This window comes from Aphidius gifuensis, linkage group LG2 (genome assembly GCF_014905175.1).
Source record: "Aphidius gifuensis isolate YNYX2018 linkage group LG2, ASM1490517v1, whole genome shotgun sequence".
Classification (NCBI taxonomy): Eukaryota; Metazoa; Arthropoda; class Insecta; order Hymenoptera; family Braconidae; genus Aphidius; species Aphidius gifuensis.
This window is the reverse complement of record NC_057789.1, coordinates 23,731,589-23,750,680: the sequence shown is the minus strand read 5'-3', so window position 1 is coordinate 23,750,680 and position 19,092 is coordinate 23,731,589. Positions and strand designations below refer to the sequence as shown.

The 19,092-nt window shown below is 25.7% G+C and overlaps 3 protein-coding genes across 3 annotated transcripts; all 3 read left to right on the top strand.

Annotated features, from left to right (window-relative positions):
- Positions 1-2,380: 2,380 nt before the first annotated feature.
- LOC122850579 (SET and MYND domain-containing protein 4-like) lies at positions 2,381-3,941 on the top strand. The gene is made up of 2 exons (XM_044149713.1): positions 2,381-3,325; positions 3,768-3,941. The coding sequence occupies exons 1-2, from the start codon at positions 2,381-2,383 to the stop codon at positions 3,939-3,941; spliced, it is 1,119 nt and encodes a 372-aa protein (XP_044005648.1).
- Positions 3,942-7,092: 3,151 nt separating this feature from the next.
- On the top strand, positions 7,093-9,264 carry LOC122850578 (SET and MYND domain-containing protein 4-like). The gene is made up of 4 exons (XM_044149711.1): positions 7,093-8,394; positions 8,463-8,612; positions 8,695-8,844; positions 8,930-9,264. Exons 1-4 carry the CDS (start codon positions 7,093-7,095, stop codon positions 9,173-9,175), a joined length of 1,848 nt encoding a protein of 615 aa, XP_044005646.1. The 3' UTR covers positions 9,176-9,264.
- A 3,198-nt stretch (positions 9,265-12,462) lies between these two features.
- LOC122850577 lies at positions 12,463-13,345 on the top strand. The gene is made up of 4 exons (XM_044149710.1): positions 12,463-12,540; positions 12,628-12,786; positions 12,870-13,019; positions 13,103-13,345. Exons 1-4 carry the CDS (start codon positions 12,487-12,489, stop codon positions 13,343-13,345), a joined length of 606 nt encoding a protein of 201 aa, XP_044005645.1. The 5' UTR covers positions 12,463-12,486.
- Positions 13,346-19,092: the final 5,747 nt, after the last annotated feature.

Sequence of the window (19,092 nt, the reverse complement as noted above, 5' to 3'; positions counted from 1 at the left end):
CTGTTTGAAAAAAAAACTTTGCATTGATACCATCAATCTAATAAACAGGGCTAAAAAAATTTCAAACAATTCAAATTCATTATATCAAACTAAATTATATTTATTTATAAAAATAAATGAATTTCTATTACATAATAATAACTCAAGGCACAGAGTAATTTTTCATTGTATTATTTCTAAACAACTCGTATAAATCTATTAAAATTATTTATCTTTGTTTTTTTTTTTTTTTTTGCAATAACATTTCGTTTTTACAAATCAAAACATATTTTTTTAAATTATAAAGAAAAAAACAAATAATATTTTAATGATGAAAAAATTATAATTAATGCAAAACAAAAAAAAGTAAAACTGGTATTTATAATTTTAACCATTATGCTGGTTTTTAAAAAATAAATAAAATAATTCATTTGATTTCTCTGGTAAAAAAGGACATCAGCTTGTTGACGAATGTCATCTGGTATGTCATTTTCATTGAATGTTTGATTGTCACTTGATCACTTTCACTCTTTTGATTCACTGGATTCAGAGTATAATTTTTGGGTATTGGACATTCTGATAAATATCAACACTTTTTTATTTTATTAATTAAGTATTAAATAATTTATATATAAGACATTTAGCAACACAACAACAAAACCAAAATAAAAATAACTTGTAAACACACAGACACGTGAATAGCTTACAAACATATATACTATTCATAATATTATTAATTTTGTCCGCCCGATGTCGCTACTTTTGGGGCCCTGTATTATCGATATTTTGAGCTTCACACATTATTTTGGAAATTCACACATTATTTTGGAAATTCACACATTGTTTCAGTCCCAAATAATGTGTGTACTTCTTGATCGACACACTAATTCCTACTATACCAGAACCGCCATCTTTATGAACTGAAAACGATGCAGATTGGGGGTATTTTTCTTAATAGTGTAACGAAAATGACATGTTTCATCAATACATCACTGTTCCTTGTAAAGAAATATCAATATTGTATTTATTACTTAGATCGTTGTACATTCAACTTCATTCTGTTCATGATTTTTACGAGTAATTATTTTCCATCACAAAAAAGAAAGCAACATTTCACTTTATATATTTTTTTACGTCGATGTTTATTTCAACCAGAAAAAAAATCAATTAAAAATATTACTAGTTAAATTTTCTGGCAAGAAAGAAAAAAAACTTTCATCATTTGAGTTGGAGGATTTAAATTATTTAAAATATTATAATTTTTATGGTTGAATAAGGATTTTTAAATAATTCAATCAATTCATGAGGTTTTTGGAATATTTAAAAATTATTATTTTTTTTTTTTTTTGTTTCTTTTTTCATTATTCGAAATTGCATAAATAAATAGTTAAGTTGTTGAACATAATACAATTTATTTCGATAATTCATCTATTATTTATTGAATAAATTATTATCAAAATTAATATTACATTTATTTTTTTATAATTAAATTCCTAGGCAAAAATTGAAATTTTCAAATTTCAATTCATCTAAAAATACACAGTAAAAAAATTATTTTTAAAGTTTATTACTCATTTATAAATAAGAAATATGAATTATATTTTTTTGTTTAAAACACAAGTTAATAAATTCAATCCTAATAATTGTGATTGATTTCATTTATCTTCCACCTTTATTTATTTTCCACTTTGAATGATGAATATTTTAAATAACTAATTTATAAATTTATTCATTATTAAACTAATAAAAAATTAATTCGACAATTGAATAAAAATACAATTGAATTTTATTAAAAATTAAAAATATTAAATTTGTAATTTTAGGGTGAATTTTTAATTTAGTTACTTTGAAAATAGAGAGAGAGATTGATTCAAAGGCGCTAGCATCGCTCGAGAGAATAATTATTGTAAACATCATCAAGAATAATCTGGAACCACCATTAAAATCAGGTTGTCAATCGTCAGTTTATTTTGACAAGTTAATTTACAATAAATCAAAAATAACATTTGTATTAAACATCAATGAAAATTATTAACAATAATAATAATAGTTGTGATTTTATATTTGGTTTGAATAAAAAATTTTATTTTTTCAAGTAAAAACCATCAAAGATCAAGTAAGTTTTTCATTCCTTATTTATTTTTTTTCAATTTTTTTTTAAATCAATTATTAAATTGTTTAAATATTATTGACATTTAAAAAATCAAATATAACTTCATTTTGTACAATATAATTAATTTTATTCACTCAAGATAAATAAAAATAATAATACCTATATTATAATTTGTTTTTACAATCAGAAATAACTTTATTTTGTTTTGATCAATTATGATGATTATTTATTTATAAATTTTATAGTATAATTGAAAAATAAAAATTGTATAATTTGTTTGTTGCAGCTATGGATTTTATTAACCTTCCCATTGATGCTATAAACATTGCTAATCGACAATACTCACAAAAAACAACATTTAAAGATAAATTTTCAGAGATATGGAATTCTTTAGCTCCATATCTTCACATAAATCATGATAAAATTGATAAAACAGTTAGTCAATCAATGATCTGGAGAGAAGTTGGTAACAAAGAATATACTACTGCAAAAAATAAAGATTATTTACGCAAATCAATTGAAGCGTACACCAAGAGTATTGCTTTTGCACCAGCTGGATCCGAAGAATTGTCATTGGCTTATGCTAATCGTTCAGCTGTATTGTTCAGGGCAAGACTCTATGAAGATTGTCTTCTTGACATTGAACGTTCATTAAAATTAGACTATCCAGATAGATTGAAAACAAAATTATTTTTACGTCAATCATTGTGTTTGAAAGCATTGAAACCAAGCTCACATATTGAATCAGAGATTTCAATGGCTAATGCAATGCAATGGCAACCTGACTTGAAAAAATATAATCCAACATACGACCTCACCAAAGAGTATACGAAGATGATAAAAGAACTTAAAGAACCACGTGAAATTATTAAATATATACCAGAAATAAAAAATGATAATGCAATAATAGTTGGTGCATCTGATGCAATTGAATTGAAAAAAACAAATGATAATAATCAACATATTGTTGCAACAAGAAACATCAAATCTGGTGAATTTATTTACATTTCTGAACCATTTGCAGCAACTCCTAGTGATGATTTACGTTTTACTAATTGTTGGCATTGTTGTCGTCAAACTTGGGCTGGTATACCATGTGATAATTGTTCAGCTATCATATATTGTTCCGATATATGTAAAAAAAAAGCATGGAATAGTTATCACAATATTGAATGTTTAGTATCAGAACAACTTTCAAAGTTTGACAAACCTATATCAAACCATTCATCAACAGTAAAACTTTTTTTAAAAACACTAAACTCAGTTGGTGGGCTAATTGAATTAAAAAAAAAAATTGACAATAGTGACTCAATGAAAAATAAAGAATTTATATTTACTAATGGAATTCTTGATTTTAATACTATCGATAATTTTTTTAATCTTAATTATTTCAAAGCAACATCAACTGAGTGTACTTTTGATTTTGCATCAGTTGTGGTATTAATTGTTGCAATTTTCGGTCACAAAACAGATATGTTAGGTAAAAAAATGACAATGCAAGATTTGAGTAAAAATAAAAATGAAAAAATATTAATTTTGGGAGAATTATTATTGCGTTATATTCTGATCGATTTTTGCCATAGTCAATGGGTATGTATAGATAATTAATTTAATAATAACTGTTAATTATTTTTTTGTTTATAATAATTATTGTATTTAAAACAAAATTCATCAGTTTACAGTTGATACTGATGTTGATTGGTCAACGGTCATGTTACCATTTTGGGAGATATTAAAACCAAGCTGTGATCCGAATGTCAATTGGACTCATGTGGGTTCAAATGTTGGATATTATGCTTGTAAACCAATCAAGCAAGGAGAACCGGTACCTACTGATGTTTTTAAATAATCATACTTGAATTTTTTTTTATTAGAGCTCGATAGTAATTATAAATTCATTTTCAGATTGTCTCGAGTCGTTTTGTTACTTACCATACATCATCTAAAACTGACCGATATGTTAAATTAGAAAAACTTTTTGGTGTTCCGGTATCATGTGATTGTATAGCATGTGTTGAAAATTGGCCGACTATAGAAGATCTTCCATCTTACAAGGTATTTTATTAATTTCTAAATACTTGAAATCTTATTGCTATTTATAACTATTTTTATGTTTTTTTCCAAGAGTATGATATTGCCGGCTAAGATCAAGAGAGAGTTAAACTGTATGACGCTTAAATTCGGAGAGTGTAAAAAGCTCATCGACCAGAAAGATCCTAAAAAATTCACAACAGTTAAAGATAATTTGAATAGAATGAATGACATGTTACATCAATACATCACTGTTCCTTGTGAAGAAATATCATTTTTGTATTTATTCCTCGAAAAGTTGTACAGTCGACTACATTCTGTTCATGATATTGACGAGTAATTTATTTTTTATCATAAAAAAGAAAGCAAAATTCCATTTTTATTTCATATTTTTTCATTGATGTATTTTTTTCTTATTAAAAATATTATTCGTTAAGTATTTAGGTAAAAAAAAAGAACTTAATGATTTGTAAATTTAATTAATTTATGAAGTTAAGGGATTATTGTTTTTTTTTAGTTTATAATTTATGATTTTTTAATTGGTATTCATAAAAAATAAATAATTAAAAATCGTTTTTTGTTTGTTTCTTTCCACACTGAATTTGTAAATTTGTTCTGACATATGTAAAAAAAAGGCATGGGATTGTTATCATAATCTTGAATATTTGATATTAGGACACCTTGTTGAACCTGAAGCAATGGATACACAAAAATATTTGGCAGTCAAACTATTTTTAAAAACACTGAACTCAGCTGGTGGGCTAATTGAATTAAAAAAAAAAAATTGACAATATTGGCTTGATGAAAAATAAAGAATTATTATTTACCAATGGAATTCTTAATGTTAATACTTTTGAAAATTTTCTCAATCTTGATTATTTCAAAGCCACACCAACTAAGTGTACTTTTGAATTTGTATTATTTGTGGTATTGATTGTTGCAATACTTGGTCAAGAAACAGATATATTAGGTGAAAAAATGACAATAAGTGATTTAATTAGATTTAAAAAAAAAAAACTATTAGTTATGGGAGAATTATTATTGCATTATGTGATGATTGTTAATCGCAGTTGTAACTCGGTATGTATAAAATCAATTTATTATTAATTGTTTATTGTTATCAATAAATTGTCAACGATCATATTACCATTTTCGAAGTTATTAAAACCAAGCTGTGATCCTAATATCGATTGGACTCATGTGGGTTCAAATGTTAGATATTTTGCTGTGAAACCAATCAAGCAAGGAGACCTGGTAATTATTGATGAAAAATAAACAATTGAGATATAATTAGTTAGTTTAAAGGTAAAAATAAAAAAACTTTTATCGTTTGACTTTTGAGTTGGATGATTTAAATTATTTAAAAATAACAGACTTTTATAGTTGAATTAAAGGATTTTAAATTTAATTAATTCATGAGGTTTTTAGAATAATTTAAAAATTTTTTGTTTAAATTTAAAGCATATTTTTGTTTTTTTTATTTATTTTTAATTTATAAAATTTAATTGGTGTTCATAGAAAACAAATAATTAAAAGTTGTTTTTTTTTTCCTTTTTTTTTTATCTCTTTCTCCATTATTCAAAATTGTATAAATAAAACCAGATATTTTTTTTTCCTTTTTATAATCATATATTAAATTTAGCATTGGTTTTTGAATATTATAAAATTTAGTTCGATAATTTATTTATAGTTTATCAAATAAATTATAGAATATGAAAAAATTATTTTGAATTCATTTTTTCATAATTAAATTTTAAGGCAGAAATTTAAAGTACATTTCGATTTATCTAAAAATACAATAAAATTTATAAATAAAAAATATAGATTATAATTGTTTGTTTAAACCACAAGTTGATAATGTATTCATATAATAATTCAGTCATTATAATTGTCATGACCCATAAATAATATCTTTATTCATTTTCTACTTTGAATGATGAATATTTCAAATAACTTAATGAATTTATTTATTATTAAACCAATGAAAAATTAATTATTAATAAAAATGAAATTTGAGTATAGTTCAAAATATTTTAAATAAAAAGAATTAATAAATTATAATTATGGAAGCACAAATTAAAAATACATTGTAGTTTTCAATTAATCTAAAAATACACGGTAAAAAAATTAATTTCAAGGTCTGGAATTTATTTATAAATAGAAAAATTTAAATTATAATTTCTTGTTCAAACCACAAATTGATAATAAATGTAATCCTAATGCTTGTCATTGATAATATTTTTTTGTATTTTGTACTTTGAATAATAAAAATTTCAAATAACGATTTTATAAATTTATTCATCATTAACGAAATAAAAAATTAATTTAACAATTGAATGAAAATACGACTGAATTTTCTTGAAAATTAAAAATATCAAATTTGTAATTTTAGGATGAATTTTTAATTTTCCAATCGTTGATCTTTTTGATGTGATTACTTCAAAAATAAAGTGAAATAAATTAAGAGAGAGAGATTAAACCAAGGGCGCTAGCATCGCTTGAGAGGATGATACACATTGATACACATGATTTATATATATATGTATAATAACAACAAATCCAAATTAACATTTTTATTGAACATCTATAAAAATGATTAACAATAATAATAATAGTTTGTTGTGATTATATATATGGTTTGAATATAACAATAATTTTATTTTTTCAAGTAAAAATCAAAGATCAAGTAAGTTTTTTATTTGTTATGTTACATAACTTATGTATTTTTTTTAATTTTTTTTTTTTTTCTTTAATCAATTATTGATATTGTTTAAATATTATCGACATGTTCACAATCTAACATAACTCTATTCTGTACAATATATTATTATTTACTCACAATGAAAAGTATACCTGAATTATACTTATATAGTTTTGACAGTCAGAAATAACCTTATTTTGTTTTGATTGATTATGATGATTATTTTTTTATAATTGGAAAATAAGAAAAAAAAATGTTGGTTGCAGTCATGGATTTTATCAACCCTCCTGTTGATTTAACGAATGCTGCTAAATGCCATTATTCACAAAAAACAACATTCAGAGATAAATTTGAAGTGGCATGGAATTTTATAACTCCGTATATTACAATAAATCATGATAAAATTGATAAAACAGTTGGTCAATCAATGATCTGGAGGGAAATTGGTAATAAAGAATACACTACTGCAAAAAACAAAGATTATTTAAGCAAATCAATTAAAGCATACTCCGAGAGTATTGCTTTTGCACCACTTGGATCCAAAGAATTGTCATTGGCTTATGCAAATCGTTCAGCTGTATTGTTCAGAGCAAGACACTATGAAGATTGTCTTCTTGACATTGAACGTGCATTAAAATCAGGCTATCCAGATAAATTAAAAACAAAATTATATTTACGTCAATCATTGTGTTTCAAGGCCTTGAAACCAAACTCAAAACTTGAAGCAGATATTTCAATGGCCAGTGCAAAGCAGTGGCTACCTAATTTAAAAAAATATAATCCAACATACGACCTAACCGAAGAGTATCCGAAAATGATGAATGAACTTAAAGAACCACGTGAGATTATTGAATTTATACCAGAAATAAAAAATGATAATGCAATAATAGTTGGTGCATCTGATGCAATTGAATTGAAAGAAACAAATGATAATAATCAACATGTTGTTGCAACAAGAGACATCAAGACTGGTGAATTTATTTACATTTCTGAACCATTTGCAGCTACTGTTAGTGATGACTTCCGTTTTATAAATTGTTGGCATTGTTGTCGCCAAACTTGGGCTGGTATACCATGTGATAATTGTCCTACTATCATATATTGTAGTGACACATGTAAAAAAAAAGCATGGAACAGTTATCATAATATTGAATGTTTAGTATTGGGACAATTTTTAAAATTTGAGAAAACTACTAGAGGTTATTTATTAGCAATTAAACTTTTTTCAAAAACACTGAACTCAGTTGGTGGACTAATTGAATTAAAAAACAAAATTGAAAATATTGACTCTATGAAAAATAGAGAATTAATATTTACCAATGGAATTCTTGATTTTAATACTATCGATAATTTTCTTAATCTTGATTATTTTAAAGCAACATCAACTGAGTGCACTTTTGGATTTGCATTATTTGTGGTATTGATTGTTGCAATTTTTGGTCACAAAACAGATATATTTGGTAAAAAAATGACAATGAAAGATTTGATTAATTATAAAAATGAAAAACTATTAATTTTAGGAGAATTATTATTGCGTTTTTTACTAACTGTTCGTCGTAGTGGTCAATCGGTATGTATATGAATAATTGAATAATAATTGTTTATTATAATTATTGTACTTTGAACAAAATTTATCAGTTCGTAGTTGATGGTGATAATGAGTGGTCGAGTGTCATGTTACCATATTGGAAGATAATAAAACCAAGCTGTGATCCTAATGTCGATTGGACTCATGTGGGTTCAAATGTTGGGTATTTTGCTCTGAAACCAATCAAGCAAGGAGAACCGGTACTTACTGATGCCTTCAAATAATTATACTTGTATTTTTTTTTTTTTTATATTTTGATAATAATTTTGGATTTATTTTTAGATTCTCGAGAGTATTTTTGGTTCATATCATACAGTATCTAAAACTGAACGATCCATTGGTTTCGGAAATGTCAGTAATGATCCTCTATCATGTGAATGCACAGCATGTGTTGAAAACTGGTCAACTATTCATTCTCTTCCATCCTACCAGGTACTTATTTTATTGCTTGTTTAAAACTTCAAATTCTTAAAGCTATTGATATTTAAAACAATTTTTATAATTTTTTTTTTTCAAGAGTATGACACTGCCGACCAGAATCAAAGAAGAATTGAATTGTATGATGCTGGAACTCAAAGAATGGCAGAAGCTTATCCTGCAGGGAGATCCTAAAAAATTATTAACATTTAAGGACGACTTAAATACTATGAACGACATGTTTCATCAATACATCACTAATCCTTGTAGAGAAATATCAGAATTGCATTTATTCCTCAAATTGTTGTACATTCAACTACATACTGTTCATGATATTGACGAGTAATTATTTTCCATCACAAAAAAGAAAGCAACATTCTACTTTATATGTTTTTTTACATCGATGTTTATTTCACCGAGAAAAAAAAATTATAGTTGTCGTGATTTTTTAATTTGAGAGATATATTTTCATAAGTATATTTAGTTTTTTTTTTTTTCAAACTTTTTTCAATCTTTAACATATTTTTAAATTGATTATTTTTAAAATTTTGTATTATTTTAATAATAAGCATTTCGGTTAATGCAAACGACAAGTTACAAATAATTTATAAGAATTTCTAACTAATCGAATAAATGATTTAGTAGCTTCATTATAACATGAGTCTCTTGTTATTAAAGACTTGGTTGTATGCTCTTCAAAAAATTTCGCGCTATTTTCAAGTGCCTTAATTGATTCAGTAGCAGATGTCATTTCAGAATTGCAATATTCAATTGATAATTCAACATTGTTTACGCTACACTTTTTAAGATTGCTTTTCCTCTTCGTTTCCTCGCTAAATAAAATAATAAAACAAAAATATTAATATGCAAAAAATGTTTTTTAAACTTTGAGTAAATACATGACTAAAACTCATGGCTTACATTTATTGCTGAATGAATGTGGCTGATATTTAATATCAAAGTTTTTGATAGATTAATAAAACAGTTATTTATACTATTTTTTGCACCTTGTTGAATTGTTGTATAAATTAAGTCACAACGTGTTTTATTAATGGCTCTATGATTCTGAGTATTTTTGAAATACGTCTGAAATTGATTGAATAAATTTTTTATTTGTTGATTCTTGTTGATTATAGTTTTACATCTTTTTCCAAAATCCTTTTCAGGTTTGTCAGTTGACTCTTCAAATCATTTATAACTCGATTCATCATTTGGATTAACTTCAAGGCACTATCATAATAATTAATCTAAACAAAAAAAATTAAATTAAATTAAATATTATAACTGAGCATTCAATTATTTTATAGAGTGATTTATTTTAAAATTTAAATTGAAAGAAAAATCGAACGTTAGAAAAAATTTTAAAAAAAAAAATCCTACGGAACACTTAGGGTGGAACTTGGAGCACTTGAGTATATTTTTTATTTATTAAAAATAAGAAAGTATTTTTAATTAGTCCAATTGTCAAATGAAATTAATTACTATTATTGAGATATTTTTTTATTTCAAATAAAATATGTCACCCTCATGTTGTATGCTTCAATATTTAATTACTTTCATCTAAGTAACTGTAATTTTTCTTGATAGTAGTTATAAATTATTGCAACGATTGAAAAAAATGGAATTGAATTTTTTATAATAATTGAAAAAAAATATATAAAATTTGTAAATTTTCGACCCATTGGATTATTAAATTTGATAACTATAAAAAGAGAGGGAGAGATTTACTTTTAAATAATCACAAAATGTAATCACAATATTAAATTTGTAATGCTAGGGTGAATTTTAAATTTTTTTACCATTGGATTTTAAATTTAGTCACTTTGAAAACAGAGTGAGAGAATATAAGAGAGAAAGAGGGAGAGAGAGATTCACTCGAAGCCGCTAGCATCGCTCGAGAGCAGTCGAAAGGATGATTTATAATAAGAACTGTCAAAAACATTTTGGAACCACCATTAAAATCAATAAAAACAGACAGAGATTTCATGTCTAGCTGATTGTCATTTCGTTTTCACTAACAAGTTAATCATTATTATTATTATATATTTAACACAAACAAAAAATAATGAACAATAATAATCAAATTTTATCATAATTTTAAAATCGGTTAGAATAAAAAATTTTCTCTTCAAGTAAAAACAATCAAAGATCAAGTAAGTTTTTTATTTGTTATTTATTTATTTTTTTTCTTAAATCAATTATAAGCATTGTTTGAGTATTATTGACATGTTAACAATTGAACATAACTCTATTATTTATTCAAGATAAGTAGTAGTATACCAAAATTGTAATTTGTTTTTACAATCAGGAATAACAATATTTTATTTTGATTAATTATGATGATTATTTATTTATAAATTTTATAATATAATTGAAAAATGAAAATTGTATAATTTGTTTGTTGCAGTTATGGATTTTATTAAACCTCCTGTTGATTCAAAAAATGCTGCTAAACGACAATATTCACAAAAAACAACATTCAAAGATAAATTTAAAGTAGCATGGGATTTCGCAATTCCATATATTAAAATAAATCGTGATAAACTTAACAAAACGGTTAGTCAATCAATGATCTGGAGGAAAACTGGTAACAAAGAATACACTACTGCAAAAAACAAAGATTATTTACGCAAATCAATTGAAGCATACACAAAGAGTATTGCTTTTGCACCAGTTGGATCCAAAGAATTGTCATTGGCTTATGCAAATCGTTCAGCTGTATTATTCAAAGCAAGACTCTATGAAGATTGTCTTCTTGACATTGAACGTTCATTAAAAGCAGGCTATCCGGATAAATTAAAAACAAAATTATTTTTACGTCAATTATTGTGTTTGAAGGCCTTGAAACCAAACTCAGGACTTGAATCAGGTATTTCAATAGCCAGTGCAATTCAGTGGCTTCCTGACTTGAAAAAATATAATCCAACATACGACATTACCAAAGAGTATCCAAAGATGATCAATGAACTTAAAAGACCACGTGAAATTATTAAATTTATACCAGAAATAAAAAATGATAATGTAATAATAGTTGATGCATCTGATGCAATTGAATTGATAAGAAATAGTGAAAATAATCAACATATTGTTGCAACAAGAGACATCAAATCTGGTGAATTTATTTACATTTCTGAGCCATTTGCAGCAACTATCACTAATGAACTACGTTTTACAAATTGTTGGCATTGTTGTCGTTCAACTTGGGCTGGTCTACCATGTGATAGTTGTTCAAACGTCATTTATTGTTCTGAAATATGTAAAAAAAAAGCATGGAATAGTTATCATAATACTGAATGTTTAGTACTAGGACAACTTTTAAAATTTGACAATATTACACGAGGCTATTTATCAACAGTTAAACTCTTTTCAAAAACACTGAACTCAGTTGGTGGGCTAATTGAGTTAAAAAACAAAATTGACAATAATGACTCAATGAAAAATAAAGAATTAATATTTACCAATGGAGTTCTTAATTTTAATACTATCGATAATTTTCTTAATCTTCATTATTTTAAAGCAACATCGACTGAGTGTACTTTTGAATTTGCATCATTTGTGGTATTGATTGTTGCAATCTTTGGTCGAAAAACAGATATATTAGGTAAAAAAATGACAATGAAAGATTTAAATCATTATAAAAATGAAAAACTATTTATTATGGGAGAATTATTATTGCGTTATATGATGATTGTTAATCGCAATAGCCAATTGGTATGTATATAATTTATTCATTAATAATTGTTAATTATTTTCGTGTTCATAATAATAATTATATTTTATTTAAATAAAATTTATCAGATGACGAAAAAAGAACGTGATAGTAGTGTTGTGTTATCAAATACCATGATACCATTTTTGAAGATATTAAAACCAAGCTGTGATCCTAATGTCGATTGGATTCATGTGGGTTCAAATGTTGGGTATTTTGCTGTAAAACCAATCAAGCAAGGAGAACCGGTACTTATTGATGTTTTTAAATAATCATACTTGTATTTTCTTTTTTTTTTATATTTTGATAATAATTATGGATTTATTTTCAGATTCTCGAGAGTATTTTTGGTTCATATCATACAGTATCTAAAACTGAACGATATATTGGTTTTGGAAATGTCAGTAATGATCCTCTATCATGTGAGTGTACAGCATGTGTTGAAAATTGGTCAACTATTCATTCTCTTCCATCCTATCAGGTACTTATTTCACCGCTTGTTTAAAACTTTAAATTCTTAAAGCTTTTGATATTTAAAAAAAATTTTCTTCTTTTTCTTTCAAGAGTATCAAACTGCCGAAAAGAATCAAAAAAGAATTGAAGGGTATGATGCCGAAACTCAAAGAATGGCAAAAGCTTATCCATCAGGGAGATCCTAAAAAATTAATAACAATTAAGGATGAGTTGAATAGGATGAATGACATGTTTCATCAATACATCACTACTCCTTGTAAAGAAATATCACAATTGTATATATTACTCACATCTTTGTACATTCAACTACATGCTGTTCATGATATTGAGTAATTATTTTCCATCACAAAAAAGAAAGCAACATTCCATTTCATATAATTTTCTACATCGCTGTTTATTTTAGCCAGAAAAAAAACAATTAAAAATATTATTAGCTCAGCTTTTAGGTGAAAAAAATTATCATTTGAGTTGGATGATTTAAAGTATTTAAAAAATTAATAATTTTTATGTGTGAATCAAGATTTTTAAATTTAATTATTTTATTCGATATAAATATTTATATTGAGAATTATAAGCTCAATTCGTTTATTCAATTAATTACACAAATTAAATATACCTGAAGTGATTCATTATTGAAAAATGGAATATTTTATTAAATAATTATTTAAATACGAAACAATGATATATTCAGATATTATATACAGTCATGATAAAATTGTGTTGGTCTCAATTTTTAATTTGCAAAAAAAACAAACATTTCAAATTATTTATATTAAGTCTAAATTTCAATTCTAAATGATTTATTTATTTGATTCCATTGTGTTTATTTAAGTATACGATAGATTTGAAGAATTACTTTAATCAAACATACCAATAACTTGGACATCATCAAAATATTTATTATCTTTGAGTTTTAAAAATCGAAATCGTTATTGGCACTCATACGGGGAAATTTACGGGAAATACGGGGACATTTACGGGTTTCACACACAATGTAATCAGTCCTACACATACAACGGTGGCTATGTTCACCGTTAATTTTCTCGTAAATGTCCCCGTAAATTCCCCCGTATTGAGTGCCAATAGCGTTACCGTTTAAATATTTATTAGACTGTTTTTGATTATTAAATCAACTCTTGACAATATAAAAATTAATATAAATAAAGAAAAAATAATTGAAAGTCGGTGACACATTGCACTCGATGAAAATAAAAAGACACGTCTTGACATGTCAAAAGATTTAAACATAATGATTAATAATTGAATAATATAATTTAAATGTTTTTTGTTGTTTTGATATATTCATTGTTATATTGATCATTTTAATGATATATTTATTATTTTTTTAAGTGTCATAACAGTCAATGGTGTTGTATAATTAAAAAAATTTCTATAATTACACTGAACAAATGTTTCTTGTTTATTTATAAATAAAAATATATATTTAATAATTTTAAACAACTCTATAATTATTTAAAATACCTATAAATTAATAACAATTTATTATAAACTATAAAATTAGTAAAAATTTTTCTGCAAACTACAAAAAATTGTCAACACACAATTCATAACATAAACTAACTTTAATGCAAGATTTGTTGTTGTTTTTTAAAGACTTGGACAAGGGCCTTCATATTTTTCTATCGCGACAAACATTTCTTGTCGGCGAATCGTTATTGCGGGACCCGCAATAACTCCCGCAATACAGGACCAAGAATAGCACTCCTGGCCATCGTCCGCCGTGGAAGGAAACGCCTAAAAACGGTGATTGTCATTGATTATCATTTTATTTTTATCATCTATTTATTAAGTTGACCGACAATTGAAAAATTAACATGTGATTTCAGTGACATAGTTTAAAAATCAATAAATAAAACTTTGTTGCAATTTTCTATTTTAATTTTTCAAAGAAGAAAAACCATCAAAAACCAAGTAAGTTTTTTATCCATGTTCTTGATTTTTTTAACAATCAAAAATAACCTCTAGTTGAATTGAAAAAAAAAATTGACAAAATTGACTCGATAAAAAATCAAGGATTGATATTTACTAATGGTATTCTTGATTGTAATACGATTGATAATTTTGATCTTCTTGATTATTTCAAAGCAACATCAAAAGAGTGTCATTTTAGATTAGCATTATTTTCGGTATTCGTTATTTCAATTCTTTGTCAAAAAACAGATATATTAGGTAAAAAAATGGCAATGAAAAATTTGATTAAATATAAATATGAATCGAATTGTATGTCGCTAAAATTCAAAGAGTGGAAAAAGCTCGTCGACCTAGGAAATCCTAAAAAATTATTAACAATTAAGGATGAGTTAAATAGCATGAATGACATGTTTTATCAATACATCACTGTTCCTTGTACAGAAATATCACAATATGGTATTCATAAAAAATATAAAAAAGTTTAATAAATAATTGAAAGTTGTTGTGTTTTTGCTAATTATTTTATTATAATAAAAAAATATTTTTTTTTTTTTTTTTTTTTTTGTTGAACAAAAGAGTCAAGTTTTAGTTTAAATATTTATTTATATGAACAATATAATATTCTACACATATTGTTTCTTTTTCAAACGAAATGTCAGTAATAATTATTATCATCAAGATTTAATTATTTTTTATCAAAAAAAAGTTATTTGTAAAGGATTATTTATTTGTAGTGATTTTTCAATAGAGATAAATATATTTTCACAATGTCCATGAGTGTATACAAGTTTGACAAAATCTTTCTAATAAAATGTTGTCTTGCAGTGATTACCTAGTAATAGTTATTAGTCAACACTAGTGACGTCGTAGAGACAATATCTAATGCAGAAAAATAATTTCATTGGATTTCAACAGGTGAAAAAACTATATTCTTAAAACTGCGTATGCGTTATGCAAGTGTGTGTCTAATGCTAGAAAATATTATGATACTATGCTAGTTTTCTTGAACGCTGCATCAGTGCCGCACCAGTCACTCACGAATTATTCGTTGATGCATATGCAGTAGCTCTGCCATCACTGAAAATTCTAACTTAATGTCGCACACGTGGTTCTAAAAAGAAAGTTCCATCACCTGTTATTATCCGAAAAAATTGTTTTCATATAGCTCCAAAGAGTGCCTGATATTAACGAGGTCTTGACTGGACTCACTCATCACTTTTACGATATATCGTCGTTGCGTAAATTTTTTTGACTACTCTCATTACTGTGGTAAGTGAAAAATTATTCAATACTTTCAATTTTAAATTTGGATTAATTTTGAATTACATCAATAGTATATATTTGTCAATTAAATCACAAAATTAAAACTGTGTATATAATATAGAGTCAACCTCAATGTCATTATCAAGAAAACTGATACTGATATATCATAAACTTATTTTAGACAACGTAATGGACGCACCAGAATTCAGTAAGAAAAAAATCTCGTGGATAAGTAAACAATTTTGCTCTTTACGAAAAAAATTTGACATACTAGATAAAATACGATTAAATAATGTAGATATCTAATGTAGATGTCAATAAATAAAATTTAGCAACGGCTGCATTCTCTTTGAAAATTGAAAATTTTCAAAACTCCGGCGGAAGGACGCGTTAACTCCGAAATTATAATTTTTATTTATTATTTAATAATGAATTGTAATATAATAATTTGTTATATATTACAATTATTCATTATATTAAATTTATTTATAAAACTTTAACCTCAAACTTTCAAAAAACAGGATAAATACAAAATAAATAAACTAAATTGATTCCTAGAATTGTTGAGTGCTACCATCTGCCATCTTAAAAAAAAAAAACTAATGGTAAAAATGAGTGAGTATTATGCTCTACAGTCACAAGTGCGCATGCGTATGGCAAAAAAATGATGAAAAAAAAAAATAATGATTGCTTAAATCTTCATTAATTGTTTAAATAATCAACTAAAAAATCTCATATTATAGTCAAAAAATTTGTTAGAAAATTTTCTACAAGCTGTTGAGCCAATTAAGCTCATTGAATGATTTCTTTGTGGTTCTTTTTATTTTATAAACTACTCACTCGGATATTTTTTATAAACAATCGCTAATTATAAAAAAAATAATTGTTGAAAAAATTTCAAGTATGGCTCTGGTTGTAGATTTTTTGACGAAGAATCCATTAAAACTAGCATAAAACCTCTTAGTTGATTTTTAAAAAAGTTATGTCTGTTCCAAAAAAATGTCGTTTCAGTTTTTCTTGAATAAACAAACGAATTCGATTTTAAAAAATATAAACTTTTTTTAATTATCTTTATTTCATTATTTACTGTTATCTGTGAAATTTTTGCATCCATGATTTTTTCTTAGTTTTCTTAGTATTTCGGTGCGAAGATTTTGTTACATTTTTCCTCCGTCATTTGTAAACTCAATAATTATCCGAAGAATTTTAATTTTATCAGAGGCTCTAGAGCTCGTCGAGATCTTCAATTTGAGCCTAATACGAATAATCTAGCTTAATTATTATAGAAGCTATGAGCGGTATTCATAAAACATATAGTAAAAAAAACAATACTATACTATAGGTGGAACGCTTCGCGTCTATCCCACCTTCGTAAAAATGACAACGGACGGTCATGGAAACCATAATGAACGCTAAGTCACGTTCCGCATCTCTGGAGCACTTGGGCCTGAGTTCGGACGTTGCCATACTTCCAACGTAATATATGTATTTTTTATCACAGATTACAAAAATAATAATGATGATTTATTTTTTTTTTTGTTTTTCATGTTTTCAAATATTGTCATACTGTGTGATCAGCGCATTATCTTCATCAACAAGTACCCAGCAAACGTTGAAGAGTATATTTTCACTAACAGAGCTGAACAAGTTGATCATCATTAAGACATTCATATCTATATCTTTTTTAAAACTCATCACACACACAATGATCAGCCGTCACACAATACCATGTATTCAGAAAAACAAAATACAATCTAATTCAATTCTATTTTTTAAAATGTTTTCCCTAGGTTACCATCGTTATTAACTCGCTCTCAAAAATCGGGCAAACTTCCTGGCTTTGGTTATTACAATTCAATTATTTAATTATGTTTTAGTTATGGATACAAATATTTTAACGTCAACAATTGAAAGTCATAATAAATACTTTTGTAACAAAAAGTCACCTTATTATGATCCAAAAATATGTAAGTTGCTGAGTAATAATGCTGAAAAATATGGAATCTACATTAAAGAATTGAATATTCTTCCAAGAGATTTATTCCATGGTCTCGAGGATCTTCAAGTTAAGGAATTAGGTATCAGCTGTTACAATCTGACAACACTACCAAAAGATATCTTCAATCCTCTTGATGATCTTCGTACGTTACGAATGAATCGCAATAAACTAAAATATCTAGAGTCGAGTATTTTCTATGAGTTATTACAACTTAAGGAACTTGATCTCAGCAAAAACAAACTGATAACTTTATCAAAAGATATATTTAATGGTCTACAAGATCTATGTACGCTACGTTTAAATTCAAACCGACTGACTAACCTTGAGCCAGGTATTTTCGATGATTTATTGAGCCTAAATAATCTTGATATCAGTGATAACAATCTTACAACTTTACCGAAAGATATATTTAGGAATTTAAAAGAGCTTCGTCATCTTAATTTACGTTCTAACAAACTGAACAATCTTGAGTCAGGTTGTTTTAATGGTTTATCACAACTTAATACACTCAATATTAGCAACAACAAACTGACAACATTATCCGAAGATGTATTCAATGGTCTTAAAAATCTTCAGAAACTAAATTTACATTCAAACACATTGATCAGTCTTGAGCTGGGTATTTTTGATGATTTATTACAACTTGAAAAACTTGATCTCAGCAACAACAATCTCACGATTATATCGAAAAATATATTTAGAAATTTAAAAAAGCTTCGTCATCTTAATTTGTATTCAAATAAACTGACCAATCTTGAATTGGGTTCGTTCAATGGTTTATCACGACTTGAGGAGCTTAATATCGGCAAAAACTGTCTGACAATATTGTCCAACGGTGTATTCTATGGTCTCGAAAATCTGCAGATATTATATTTACAATCGAACA

Coding starts and splice junctions, on each gene's coding strand:
- LOC122850578 (XM_044149711.1), top strand. CDS start 7,093: ATGGATTTTATCAACCCTCCTGTTGATTTAACGAATGCTGCTAAATGC. Junction 8,613..8,694: donor CAATCAAGCAAGGAGAACCG/GTACTTACTGAT, acceptor ATTTATTTTTAG/ATTCTCGAGAGTATTTTTGG. Junction 8,845..8,929: donor ATTCTCTTCCATCCTACCAG/GTACTTATTTTA, acceptor TTTTTTTTCAAG/AGTATGACACTGCCGACCAG.
- LOC122850577 (XM_044149710.1), top strand. CDS start 12,487: ATGGGAGAATTATTATTGCGTTATATGATGATTGTTAATCGCAATAGC. Junction 12,787..12,869: donor CAATCAAGCAAGGAGAACCG/GTACTTATTGAT, acceptor ATTTATTTTCAG/ATTCTCGAGAGTATTTTTGG. Junction 13,020..13,102: donor ATTCTCTTCCATCCTATCAG/GTACTTATTTCA, acceptor TTTTCTTTCAAG/AGTATCAAACTGCCGAAAAG.
- LOC122850579 (XM_044149713.1), top strand. CDS start 2,381: ATGGATTTTATTAACCTTCCCATTGATGCTATAAACATTGCTAATCGA. Junction 3,326..3,767: donor TATCAAACCATTCATCAACA/GTAAAACTTTTT, acceptor AAAATTCATCAG/TTTACAGTTGATACTGATGT.